At 32.1% G+C, this 12,861-nt stretch overlaps 2 protein-coding genes and 1 non-coding gene across 4 annotated transcripts; all 3 read left to right on the top strand.

Annotated features, from left to right (window-relative positions):
* Positions 510–6,427, top strand: LOC109326761 (protein Brevis radix-like 4). Of its 2 annotated transcripts, XM_019559562.1 has the most exons (6): positions 510–843; positions 1,609–1,994; positions 4,610–4,745; positions 4,935–4,995; positions 5,026–5,335; positions 6,314–6,427. In XM_019559562.1, the coding sequence occupies exons 1-6, from the start codon at positions 721–723 to the stop codon at positions 6,390–6,392; spliced, it is 1,095 nt and encodes a 364-aa protein (XP_019415107.1). In that variant the 5' UTR covers positions 510–720; the 3' UTR covers positions 6,393–6,427. The 2 variants fall into 2 exon arrangements, with proteins under 2 accessions (XP_019415107.1, XP_019415106.1); XM_019559561.1 differs by having other exon boundaries at positions 4,935–5,335.
* On the top strand, positions 7,186–7,257 carry TRNAH-GUG. Its single transcript has one exon. It is a non-coding gene; the product is annotated as a tRNA-His (tRNA).
* LOC109326762 (protein BIG GRAIN 1-like C) lies at positions 10,981–12,309 on the top strand. Its single transcript, XM_019559563.1, has one exon. It carries the CDS (start codon positions 11,022–11,024, stop codon positions 12,135–12,137), a length of 1,116 nt encoding a protein of 371 aa, XP_019415108.1. The 5' UTR covers positions 10,981–11,021; the 3' UTR covers positions 12,138–12,309.

Raw genomic sequence — 12,861 nt, 5'->3', positions numbered from 1 at the left:
GATAAGTTTTTTTAAAGGCATAGGAAGGAAATCCATGTACTTGAAAAGTAAGTTTATGAAACATAATTCACATCTTAACCATCAATTATAAGAAAATCTAATAGTTTAAATCTATTAAATTGTCTTTTGACCCGAGTTATAATTTTCTATATTGATATACATTACAAAATACATTATAGAAGACAATCCTAGTTAGTTTCAGCCTTATTCCATATTCGTTTTCAGGTGAGAGACCCTGACCCAGGACAAAAAGCAGATTGGGAAGCACCCTCCATAAAATCAGAACACACCCTGATTGATTGAAAACAATTATTTAAGTTAAAAATGTAATTATTAAATAATTTTCTGATCAATCATACCTCCTGTCGTACACAGTGATACAAACAAACGAGACATCAGATGTGTACCCATCGAAAATCAGATCCTCATCTCCCATTATAGCCATTCCCTAAGAAACCAAATCAAAACCAAAATCAGAGATCTTAAAGTCAAAAAAACCTCTCCTCTTAATTCTCTTTTGTTACTTTAATTTCCCTCAAACTTTTTATATTATTTCATTTTCAGAAACTTCTTACTCTCTGTTCCCATTTTAGTATCCATTTCAGAGAATCTCTGACACCGTAATTCCAAGTTACGCATGCCGTGGCTTTTTCGTAATTTCTTCTCGTTTTTCTAGATTATAATCTTCAGTTTCTATTACTACTACTACTTCTCAAAAACATGCTTACATGCATACCTCGAACGAAGAAACTCGGTGATGACTCGCTGAGTCATCAGGACGATTCTGATCCAAACAACAATGCAAAAAATAATAACCAAGCTGTTAAGTCAATTACTTCTCAGGTACTCATAACTTCAAACCCCATCAATTCTTCATCATGTTTATGTCTTCTTACTTTCAAGAAAAATACAGAAAACAACAAAAAATTGAAGCTTTAAATTTCTAGAACTTCAATTGTTGCCTTAAATTTTGTAATTTTGGATGTTACCACAATATCAAAATTTTAAATCTTGGTTTGAGATCTCTACGTATGTGTCGATAAATTCTGAAACTGTATCGTGACCACAATTATGACCGAACAATGATAAATGTTTGAAATTGTCCGAAAAGTTAATGTTTTTTCATTATTTTTTTGCTTCCATCCGTGATTACTGTTATTTTTGATTAATGATTGAAGTTTATGTTAAGATTGTGTCATTAGGATTATATATGAAAGTGTTAACAAATGAATCCCAACCTCAAATTTCATGGTGGCAACATTTTTCTATAATGTTTTGCAGCTTATGATTCTGGAATCTTTGCAAACATCGTTGTACTATTCAAAACCTTAACGTTAATATTTAATACATAAGACAAGTTAATGTTTTATAGATACAAAATTGACATGAACAAAAATGAATGTCGTATGATTTTTCTGTTGGATGTGTTTACGAGTTGAGTTCTGAAGGGGAAAAAGTAAATTAAGGACTTTAGAGTCATTTAATAGTTGTATTTCAGAGGCCTCAACTCTGAATTATTTCATTTCTTTTGTTCTCATCCAAAACTCAACTCGAAAACTCAGACATTTATTTTAACACATATATTGAAGGATGCATCTATGTTTCTAGATAAAGGATATGGCGTTGAAGGCATCAGGGGTATATAAGCATTGTGGAACATGTACAGGACCGAGTCGACTCGGAGTGAGCAACAAGGGCGAGTCATTATCACCGGAGTTGGAATCGGAGCGGTTCCGAAGGTTGTACAGGAGAAACGGGAGCGGAAGCTCGTCTAGGAGGATGTGGGGGAAGGAGTTGGAGGAGAGGTTGAAGGGGATTTCGAGTGGTGAAGGAACGCCGAGCTCCGGCGGTGGTGGAGGAAGTGGAAGAAGGGTGGTGGTGGTGGTTGAAGAGGAAGAGGGTAAGGAATGGGTGGCTCAGGTGGAATCAGGCGTTTTGATCAGTTTTGTGTCGCTTCCGGGTGGCGGGAACCACCTCAAGCGGATACGGTTCAGGTACTTTCACATCTTCTATCCCAAAGTTTGCTTCACTCTATGTATCATATGTTTTACATTACTTAACAAATATAAAGTTAATATATTAATTCATATTTTACTTTTTTGATTAATAAAAAATAAAAAACACATGACACATAAAGTTATACAAACTTGATAAAATGTGTGATCATTCCGTGTCTCAATCAGATTAAAAATTGATATTTGGAGAAAAATTATGAAATTATAAAGTAACATTTTTATATTATTTGTTAGAATTTGATTGGTCAATGACATAAAGACATGACTTTTTTTTGGAACATGTATTATTTGTTCCTAAGTGAAGAGTGATTTTTTGTCCTAAATAATATATCGTACCAATAAAATCAAACAAAAACAGAAAAAATAATTAATGTTTCATTTTTTGACATGAAATATTTTCATTTATGCTGTACATAATTTAGGATATAATTTGAGACATGAGGTACTCTTTCTCATTTGTGAGGAAGAGGAATGACTTCATAAAACTCATTGGCAACAAATTTTGCAAGTCTAATAGAATAAAGAGGAAAGATTGAGGGAAGAATTAAGTAAGAAATCCACACTTGAAAGTGGTAAGCATGATAATACATGAACTTAAGGTCACATATAAGAAATACAAGTAACTTAAGGTCACATTCGAGAAAACAATGATTATAAAAAGAAGTATTTTTGACATTTTCAAAAAATACTAGGTAATCAATCTTAAAGAGTAAATTATGAAGCCTAACCAACGAATGTTGGTTCAACTGGTACATACTTACTTCCCTTAAGTAAGGTCTCGAGTTCGAGTCTTGTGGTTGGAAAAAATGTCCGCTAGGAGAGTTAGCTCCATATACCTGTGGATGTTCCCGGCTCGGACAAGATTGCCTCGAGTACGAGGATACCTGTAGGAAACCAAAAAAATATGAATCCCAATGAGAATGTAGAAAGGGTTTGGGTAAGGGCCCACTTCCCATGCAATTTCACAGCCATGGCAAAAGGAGACTAAAAAGTGGGTCCAAAAGGAAAACTTATTGTGACTCGTAAGTGGTGGTGGGCCAGTGCTAATTATGTTTCAATGCCTTTAAACCAAGCCTTGTCTTTTGGTCGGAGGAAATTTCTTTTCAATATCTTCATACCTCATTCCGGATGACTGACTCTCATATCAAAATCGTGAAAACAATAAACATGAGTCTTACAATCATATATAGATGATCAAAATTAAAAATTAGTTATTAATAATATGAACATTTTCTTTAATTTTGATTGTCCAAATAAGATCTATTCAATCATATAAATTGTTCACTGAGTCATTTAGTCTATCTATATATATATATATTTGTCTTTTAATGCACAATTTGCTGATAATAATGAATTGAACTTCTAGTCCTCTTGTAAGTGGGTTCCAAAGTAAAGTTAAAGATAGATATTAAGTTATTATAGTCTTATAATCTTGCCAAATTATTTTGTCTTTTGTTTTATCTTATTGTATGATAAATAAAGCACCAATGACATTAGTGTATATTGGATTATTGGTCACTCCTATATAGTGTGACTTGTGGTGCAACCCAACCAATATAATGCTGGTGGGTGGGTCAATATTGGATCAATTATTCTGTTCTCTTTCTCCTTATTTATTCTTTTCTAGAGTGGTATTAAGCTAATATTAGAACCTATTCAATCATCTAATCATTTCATTTTTTTGTGCGTTTAGTAATTTAATTAATACTAACATATGGACCCACCTAACCGACGGGCGTTGGTTCAAGTAGTACATGTTTGATTCCCCTTAAGTAAGGTCTCGGGTTCGAGTCTTGTGGATGGAAAAAATACCCCCTTGGAGAGTTAGCCCTACGTACGTATAGATGTTCCCGACTCAAACAAGATTGCCTCCAGTGCAATGATATATGTGGGAAACCAAAAAATATGGACCCACCTGCTTTTGATTTTAGACAACTTTCTTGTAAGGTCAATGTTGGCCTTAGGACTACTTTATTTCAGGCAGAATAACTGGTTCTGCTTTTCATTATTAAACTGAGAATTCTTTGTCAAAAAACATAGGATGCCATATATAATTGACTAAGTGTCATACCCCACTAAATTAACAGTTGATCTAAAAAACTTTAGGTCAACAAAATAACATAACTATAATAGGATAAAATTAATATTTCAGGCTTAAAGTCTCTTTAATTTTCACTGTTTTTTCCTTCTATAGGGTAAAATGGTAAATATATTATACTTTTTTTAGATTATGGACACATCACTCTTTTAAAAAATATAGATATTAAGTCTTACATCGTCTGCCTTATTCTTCTAGGCATGTTTTAAATACTTATTGAATTATTTCTCTCATTGTCATTTTGTTTTGAGATAAAACCATAACATGATATATGAAATTAACCCTTCGCCTGATCCAACCAACTTTTGTGAGAGGAAATGTTGGGAGATAAGTCTCACATCAACTGCCTCATTCTTAAATATTTGTTGTGCTACTCCTCTTACTATTATTCGGTTTTGAGATGCAACATTAACGCATGTCATAATGTTTAATTGTCATGTATAGTTCATTTGATTTAATTTGATGGCTTCAAAATTGTGTTATTTTTTATATACAGTAGGGATATATTTAACAAATGGCAAGCTCAAAGATGGTGGGCAGAGAATTTTGATAAGGTGATGGAACTTTACAATGTTCAAAGGGTTAACCATCAAGCTTTCCCTCTTCCAACTCCACCAAGATCAGAAGATGAGGTAAATTTGCCGTTGTTTCCTCGGCTATCAACATTGGCTAACATGTACTTCTGTGTTGCTAGTACTATTATGACATCGTAGTATTCATGCAGCCGACTCTATTGAGTATGACTAAGATTTGATTGTTGTATTGCTTGTTTGTATTGTTTATTGATTTTGTGGTGTGCATTATTTTGTGATTGAAAACAGAGTTCAAAGCATGAATCGGTAGAAGACATTCCAGCCACACCACCACTAACCAGGGAGAGACTACCTCGAAATCTATACCGGCCAACGGGGATAGCAATGGGGTACTCTTCCTCAGATTCCTTTGATGTTCAATCAATGCAATCCAGGCACCATAATGACTCAACTGGTATGAACTCAACCCCTAAGGTTTCTACCATTAGTGCTGCCAAGACAGAGATATCTTCAATGGATGCTTCGATAAGAAGTTGCTCTTCTAGAGAAGCCGATTACTCGGAGGATATATCGATCAGTAATGTTAGTGATATGGAGACTGAATGGGTTGAGGAGGATGAACCCGGAGTTTACATTACCATCAAAGCAATGCCGGGTGGTAAAAGGGAGATCAAACGAGTCAGGTTTAGGTACAATTTTAAATTCTCTCTTATCTAAAGTATTCTAAACCAACTTTATGGCTAGACTATATAAATCCTTGCATATATCCTTGGTTATACTAAAAAACAGATAATTCAGTTCCCTTATATTAAAACAAGGGACTTTACTCGAAGGGAATGGTTATCCTGATCATTGTAACTTGCTCTTTACTCGTATGCTCAATTGATATTGGATGTTATCACTAAAGGCACTCCCTCGCGCCCACAACTAGACATTGTGACCCGACATGAAGATAGACTTCGATATTATTATATTAAAATAACTAGGTCTAACTCCACCCCAACTAAATTTGCAAATTGTTGTAAATGGTTCTTTACTCATGTTAAACCAATGTGAGAGTTTAAAACTTCACATCTCAAGTGGTTAAGTGGTTCTTCCCTATGTCAAATATAGAATGATTTAGCTCACCAGAGATTAACGATCTAAAGCGCTAGATATCAATCTTTGGATTTGCTGGTTCAGTTGTCGCACCCAGATTTTCAATTACGTGACACTAGTAGTTCTCAGTGGTTCACCTTGCTCAATTGTTAGGTATGAATATATATAGTCATCCTTGCAAGAGATATAATGTCATCATTTCTAAGCCTGTCTACAACATTATGTTTTCATTTGCATGGATACTTAACATAACCTTTATTTCCAAATTGTCCACAATTTTTCATTAGTGAATTAAAATTAAGAGAAAGTGTGCATGATTCATGGTTTAACATATGAGTGATAGAGATAAAGGTATATAGTATCTAATACCATATCCAAAACTTGATATACAAGTAAATGAAGTAATGTAAGTCTTTTAAACTTTTGTATGTATTCTGATCCCACAAATCATAGTCCTAGTTTCATAAGCATGATGTAAATCTAGGAATGTTTACTGTTATAGTTGCATTCTGATGTAGAATTGTATCAATGGAACTCATTCTTGGGTGGTTTCCTCGTTTTCGGTGCAGCCGCGAAAAATTTGGGGAGGTGCATGCTAGGCTATGGTGGGAAGAGAACCGTGCCAGAATACATGAACTATACTTGTGAGATTTTATCGAACGGTGGCTGCTAATGCATTTACAAAAAAATGTGGAGATGGTGTTTCTGATTAAATTGTTTCATATCTGTTTGGCTATGTAAAGTATCACTATAGGTGATGCATGTATGAGAATATGTGCTAGTGGCACTAATCTTTTTGGGCTATATATCATAAAGATTTGACAAAGTTTTACGATGGTTGTCAACTGCCTAATATAATCTTCACCTTTTATATGAGCTTTGAACCGACTATATATAACATCAAACACTATAAATTCGGTTATTCTATTAGATATGCGTGGTAAACTTGGCCTATATTAACCCTTCTAACTGTGAGTGTAATTATGTAGTAAAATAGTTTTCGAAAGAGAAAAAATACATTGAACAATATATTAATGTAAATGAAAATTGTATGAATTAAATGTATTATTTGACATCATATAAAGTGCAACTTCACTATCCATCAAAATCATTTCAAGATGCCTTGGTTTTGGTGGCATTTGAATATACCAAGGATCGGAAATTCTAATAGCAATCTTCCATAGTTGTATAGTCATTTAAATCTTTTATCATCTCTCTTTTTAAAAAATAATGGGTTTTTAGCACTTGTTTTTTTAGCAAGACTTTGATAGACATTGTATTAAATTATATATTGAATGTTATCAATCAAGTTAATAAGTAAGGTGCTATCAAGAAATTGATAAATTATAATATTCAACCATTTTGGACATTAAACCAACCTGAAATGGCTCTATTTTGATGCACTTTATTTCTCTATAGAAATTGTACTGCAAAAACATGAGTGGCTGTAGTTTAGTGGTAAGAATTCCACGTTGTGGCCGTGGAGACCTGGGCTCGAATCCCAGCAGCCACATTTTCGGTTTTTTTTATCATAATCAAATTTTAATTCAATTATTTACAATGTCTATTACTCTTTTTTCTAATATATGTTGAAGAATTTGGTTCTAATTCTTTTCATATTATAATTGTAAAAGAGTAATAGTTACATTGTATTATTTTTATTAAGGCACGTCTCTCTTTTAAAAAATAATGGTTTTTTAGCACCTGATTTTTTTGCAAGACTTTCATAGACATTGTAGAATCAGTTAAATTCTTAAAAGTAGTAGTTAGAAAAATATTTAAGTTACTTTAATGAAAATAATGACTTTTATTATTTGTGTCCATTGAACATGGATATATGAAAGTTTTTCTGAGATACATCATATATTAGAGATCATAGACAAATGTAGAACTTTGTATAGGGAAGGGGCAAGGTATAATTAAAAGATTAATTACAAGTAAACCAAATATTAAATTATACATAGAAGGTTATCAATCAAGTTTATAAGTCAGATATTATCATGAAATGGATAAGATATAATATTCAATCATTTCGGACATTACACCAACCTTAAATATTGATATTTCTCTGCCTTGTTGCACTTTATTTCTTTGCATAAATTATATTCCTGAAACATGTTGTCAACCATTCGATTTTTGTCATTCGTCTGAAAAATAATTTAACGATTCGGTCGTAGAAACACAAAATAATACATGAGTGGTTATAATTTAGTGGTAAGAATTCCAAGTTGTGTCTGAGGAGATGTGATCTTGAATCTCAATAGCCACATTTTTTGTTATCGTTCCCCCCTTTTTTCATGTATTTTTTATCATTATAGAATTTCAATGCAATTTCTTTTAATAATAAAATTCAATTGCTCGATCAACTCATATTATAATTGTAAATGAGGAACAATTAGATTGTATTATTTATTTTATTTTATTAAGCTATTTCTCTCTCTTTTAAAAAAAAGAATGAATTTTTAGCACTTGATTTTTGTAGCAAGACTTTCATAAACATTGTAGAATTAGTTAGATTCTTAAAAACAGTTGTCAGAAAAATATTGAAGTTACTTTAGTGAAAATTTATTACTAGTATTGTTTATTTCCATTGAACATGTATATATGAAGGTTTTGCTTATATACACCATATATTAGAGACCGTAGACTAAACCCAAACTTGGTAAAGGTAAGGGTCATGATTTAATTTTTAATTAAAAGAGTAGTTAAAAGTATAGCAATATTAAATTATATATAGAAGATTATCAATTAAGTGGGGTATTTTTAAGAAATGGTTAAATTATAATATTCGATCATTTTTGGCCCTTTATATTTAGCAAGACTTGGATAGACATTGTAGAATTAGTTAAATTCTTAAAAGCATTTGTTAGAAAGATATTTAAGTTACTTTAATAAAAACTAATGTCTAGTATTATTTGTGTCCATTGAACATGGATATATGGAAGTCTTGCTTATATACACCATGATAAGTAATGGTAAAGTTTTAAAATAATGATTAATGTTGTGTGATTTTTTTAAAGAGACAGATAAATATCAATAATATTTCCCATTAAGATATCTATTTAGGAAGAAATAGAAATATATATTAAATATTTAATATTTTTACATTCATAGCCAGGAATTATAGCAACTTTACATATATTGAGTGAAGTAAAATCTTAGTACCAATTTCTCATTCATTTTTATCACTTGACAAAATCCACTCCGGTCAAATAATTATTACTTTGCTTTTAAAATGCTTTCTTAAATATAGAAAATCCTAATCAATTCAAAACCCACAATCACTTCCCTTTCCTTGTCATTTTATAATTATGCACTTTCTATATAGAATGATAAGTTCTTTATAAGATTGATTATCATTACTAAATATAATTTATTAAAAAAAATATACATATAGTTTCACTTAATTAAATTATTTTGTTTTTAAAATATTCGAAATATTATCATTGATTATTTTGAGTAAATTATACTTATAGTAATAAAATTACATAAATCACTTCTTTCGTCTCTACACTTACACAAACCCCCTAATTTATATATATACATTACATTGTTTACCCGTGCAACAAGAGGGATAAGTGTAATCTTTTAAACAAAAAAGATGATATGTGTAATTAAGTTAAACAAAATATGATATATTGTGGAGACAAGTCCAAATAAGTTTGCATACATGATATTCTTCGATATTGATTCTAAATTCTCGAGTTTTATACTTCATTCACCGTTATTATATGCTTGTATGATCACATGATATACCTGTACTCATGTGTTGTCTTGGTGTATTATTCCGTGTAATTCCACGACGTTGATGACAAGTTTTTCATAGATGTTTTACTCTCTCTCTCTTTTCTTCTGGTGTATTTGTATGCATGTTCATATGGACCTATCAGTACTGATCTGAGGTTATCGCTTCACTATGTCCTAAGAGAGGACATGGATTGTTGAGGATAATCGACACACTTACACAGATCCTTACGACCTGGAGCTGGATTGGGTAAGCAATGACTCAGTTCTGCATCCTCCACTGTACTATACAGTTCGGGAGGCATCATTCACTTTGCCCGACCGAAGACCTTCAACCACCGGACTTTCTATACCGGCTGAAGCTCGAGGCGTACCAGAAGTTGTTAGGACCTGGCCCCAAACATGATTCTCATCATTAGGATCGACGCCAAGAGAGACAGACGGGGCCATGCCAAGGGGGTACACCCTGAACCCCTCGATGGATTGAGGAGCGGATGAAGTGGAGGAGGAGGAGGAAGACAACGATGACTGTGTAGAGCTTATCTGCACAGAAGATTCACTTCAGGTGATTGAGATCTCTTCTGACTCGGAGATGGAGGAAGACCCTAGCGAGGCTTCCAGTGCACCTCTGATTTAGGATGTTTATCTTTTGTTTTGTTGTGATAGGAACCTGGTACTTTTTGTAATGCCAATACCCTGACATATTTTCTTTGTATTTTCAGTTTTTTTTTGTAGCGATGATTAGATTTCGCTGTGGAAACAATTCTATATTTATTCAAGAATTTTATGAATGAGAAGTATTCAGAAAATAATTATGTTCATTTAATTATCTTCAATGTGTTAAGAATTTTATTTCCGGAAGGTTTGAAAATGTAACGTCTTGAAAATGGAATAAGGTAAATGTGAAAATGATTTGTAAGTTATAGGTTACATAAAAAAAATAAAAATAAAAAATAAAGAAAATTTTACCCATTTTTCTAAGAGATTAAATATATTAAATATGAAATGATTTTCGGGGCGTTACAATATACATCTTAAAAAAACCAATCAAAATAACATTATATTAAACTAAACCTTATTAAAAAGACGTTGGTTTAGTAGTGTAAGACTCTATTAGTTCTTAGATATGCCAAAAGTTTAAAAGTTCGACTCATGAGAATATCACTTATTGGGAGAGATATCAACGCGTTGCGAAAGGTACAAGTTCCACAAATAGGGATCACTTGTCTTCAACGATGTTTCATTCCATGTCTTGGGCTAATAAGATATTGTCACATAAATAAAAAGTAACATTTTTATATTACTTATTAAAATCTAATTAGTCCGGGACAGAAAATGAGGACATCGGGCAAATAATCTCTACTCCTAGTTCCATGAGGTATATGGTTGGTTATAACAAAAACTAAACCTCACTTTCCTACTCCTCTCATGATCCACACACAAAGACACAACCTCACCAACTTCTCCAATAAATTCCTCTATAAATTCATGTTCTCTCTATAGCACAAATTGTACTAATGCACTAACACAAGAATGATGGAGAGAATGAAAGAAAGCAACAAAGCATACCCACAAAGAAGAAGAACCCCATCTTTCTCCTCCACTCTCCTAGACATCATTTACCATTCCATTGATGAATCAAAATCCAATCTTGACAATGGTCCATTGATGAACCAAACCACTCACAATTCCAAACACAACAACCATGTAGAGAAAAATGTGAGAAAAGAAAAGATGAATCTTCATAGAGCTATTATGATAGAAGATTGGATGGAGAGGAAGAATAATACTTCAAGAAGATCTCAGTTCATGAACTCAACAACAACAACTTCAAGCTCATCAGAAACAGACACAACATACAAACCTAGACACAACAAGAAGAGATCAGAGAAGAAGACAAATAGAGAGAGTGGTTTTGCAAGAACAACAAAGATAAGAGCATTGAAAATCTATGGTGAAATAATAAATCAGAAAGTGAAGCAACCAATTTCACCAGGGAGTAGAATAGCTAGCTTCATAAGCTCAATCTTCAACAACTCAACAAGGAATAATAATGTGAAAAAGACTAAGAAAATGTGTTATTTTGGTGATGATGCTGTTGAAGATTTGATGAGTTTTGAGCACAAATATTCCATTTCCAAATCATCATCATCATCACCTTGTTTCTCTTCCACTACTTCTTCATTTTCAGTAAGGTCTTGCATGAACAAAACTCCAGGGAAATCAAATAACAATGGAACCAAAAGGTGTGTGAGATTTTACCCATTTAGTGTTATCCTTGGTGAGGAAGATTATTATTCTCATCATCATAATAGTGTTAGAAAAATGACAACAAGTTCTTCAATAAAGGATATCATGAAGAAGGACTCAGAAGAAAAATGTGTTGAAGCAGCAGCAGCATCATCATCATGTGGTTTTATTAAGGGTTACAAGAATTCTTGTAAGGGTAGTAGTAAATTTGATTTTAGAAGTTTTTATAGTAATGGTGAAGATGATTGTGATGAAGATGATGATGATGCTTTGAGTTATTCAAGTTCTGATTTGTTTGAATTGGATCATGTTATTGGAAGGTATCAAGAAGATCTTCCTGTGTATGAAACTACAAATTTGGAAACAAATAAGGCCATTGCTAATAGTTGTTATCTGTAATATCCGTCATCAGAAGGTAGTTAATACACGAGATTCTAACTTAGTGATATTTGAAGAGGTAGATGTATACAATCTTATGAGCTATTTCCAGGGTCGTAGTATCTAATATAGAGAAGAAAAATTAGTGTAATTAATTTCATGGTTTCCAGAGCTTAATTCTAAATAATTCATAATTCTTTGTTGATGGGTATTTATTTTAAGCTAAGTTAAACCTACTTATAATTTTCCTTTTTATCCTATGGTTGGTGTGCACATATAGGGTTTATGCATGTTAGTGTGATTAACAAATTTTGATCCCAAAGCAATGAAACTGGTGAATTACTAACACCTACTTAATTCCACTCAGTCTTTTCCTAAACAAAGGTTTTTAGATAGATATATATATATATATAACTATTTTAAATGGAAATATAATGTATTTAATATGTATAAACAAAGAGATTTACTTACTTCAAGAGTAAGTTTTTTAAACATTCTCTACATCTTAACCATCAATTCTAAAGAAATCCAATGGTTTGAATTAGTGAATAGATTTAAACCATTAGATATCTTATAATTAATAACCGTAATGAAAAGTAAGTTTAAAAAAACTTACTTTTAACATAAGATCCTCACTCATAAAAAAAAGGTTCAATAATATGATATGTTTAAAAAAAGGGTGTAAGGAAAAGTGGCATAAGAATATTTGTTAGTGTATGTAATAATAACATAATTATAATAATAA

The sequence above is a fragment of the Lupinus angustifolius genome, chromosome LG14, assembly GCF_001865875.1.
Source record: "Lupinus angustifolius cultivar Tanjil chromosome LG14, LupAngTanjil_v1.0, whole genome shotgun sequence".
NCBI classification, from domain to species: Eukaryota; Viridiplantae; Streptophyta; class Magnoliopsida; order Fabales; family Fabaceae; genus Lupinus; species Lupinus angustifolius.
Note: the sequence above shows the minus strand (reverse complement) of the source record. Positions and strands in the feature narration are given on the sequence as shown.

What these genes read in the sequence shown, in the direction of transcription:
- LOC109326762 (XM_019559563.1), top strand. Translation starts at nt 11,022, where the DNA reads ATGATGGAGAGAATGAAAGAAAGCAACAAAGCATACCCACAAAGAAGA.
- LOC109326761 (XM_019559561.1), top strand. Translation starts at nt 721, where the DNA reads ATGCTTACATGCATACCTCGAACGAAGAAACTCGGTGATGACTCGCTG. An exon ending in CACCAAGATCAGAAGATGAG is followed by an intron (nt 4,746 to 4,934) that starts GTAAATTTGCCG and finishes GATTGAAAACAG; the next exon opens with AGTTCAAAGCATGAATCGGT. An exon ending in ATCAAACGAGTCAGGTTTAG is followed by an intron (nt 5,336 to 6,313) that starts GTACAATTTTAA and finishes TTTTCGGTGCAG; the next exon opens with CCGCGAAAAATTTGGGGAGG.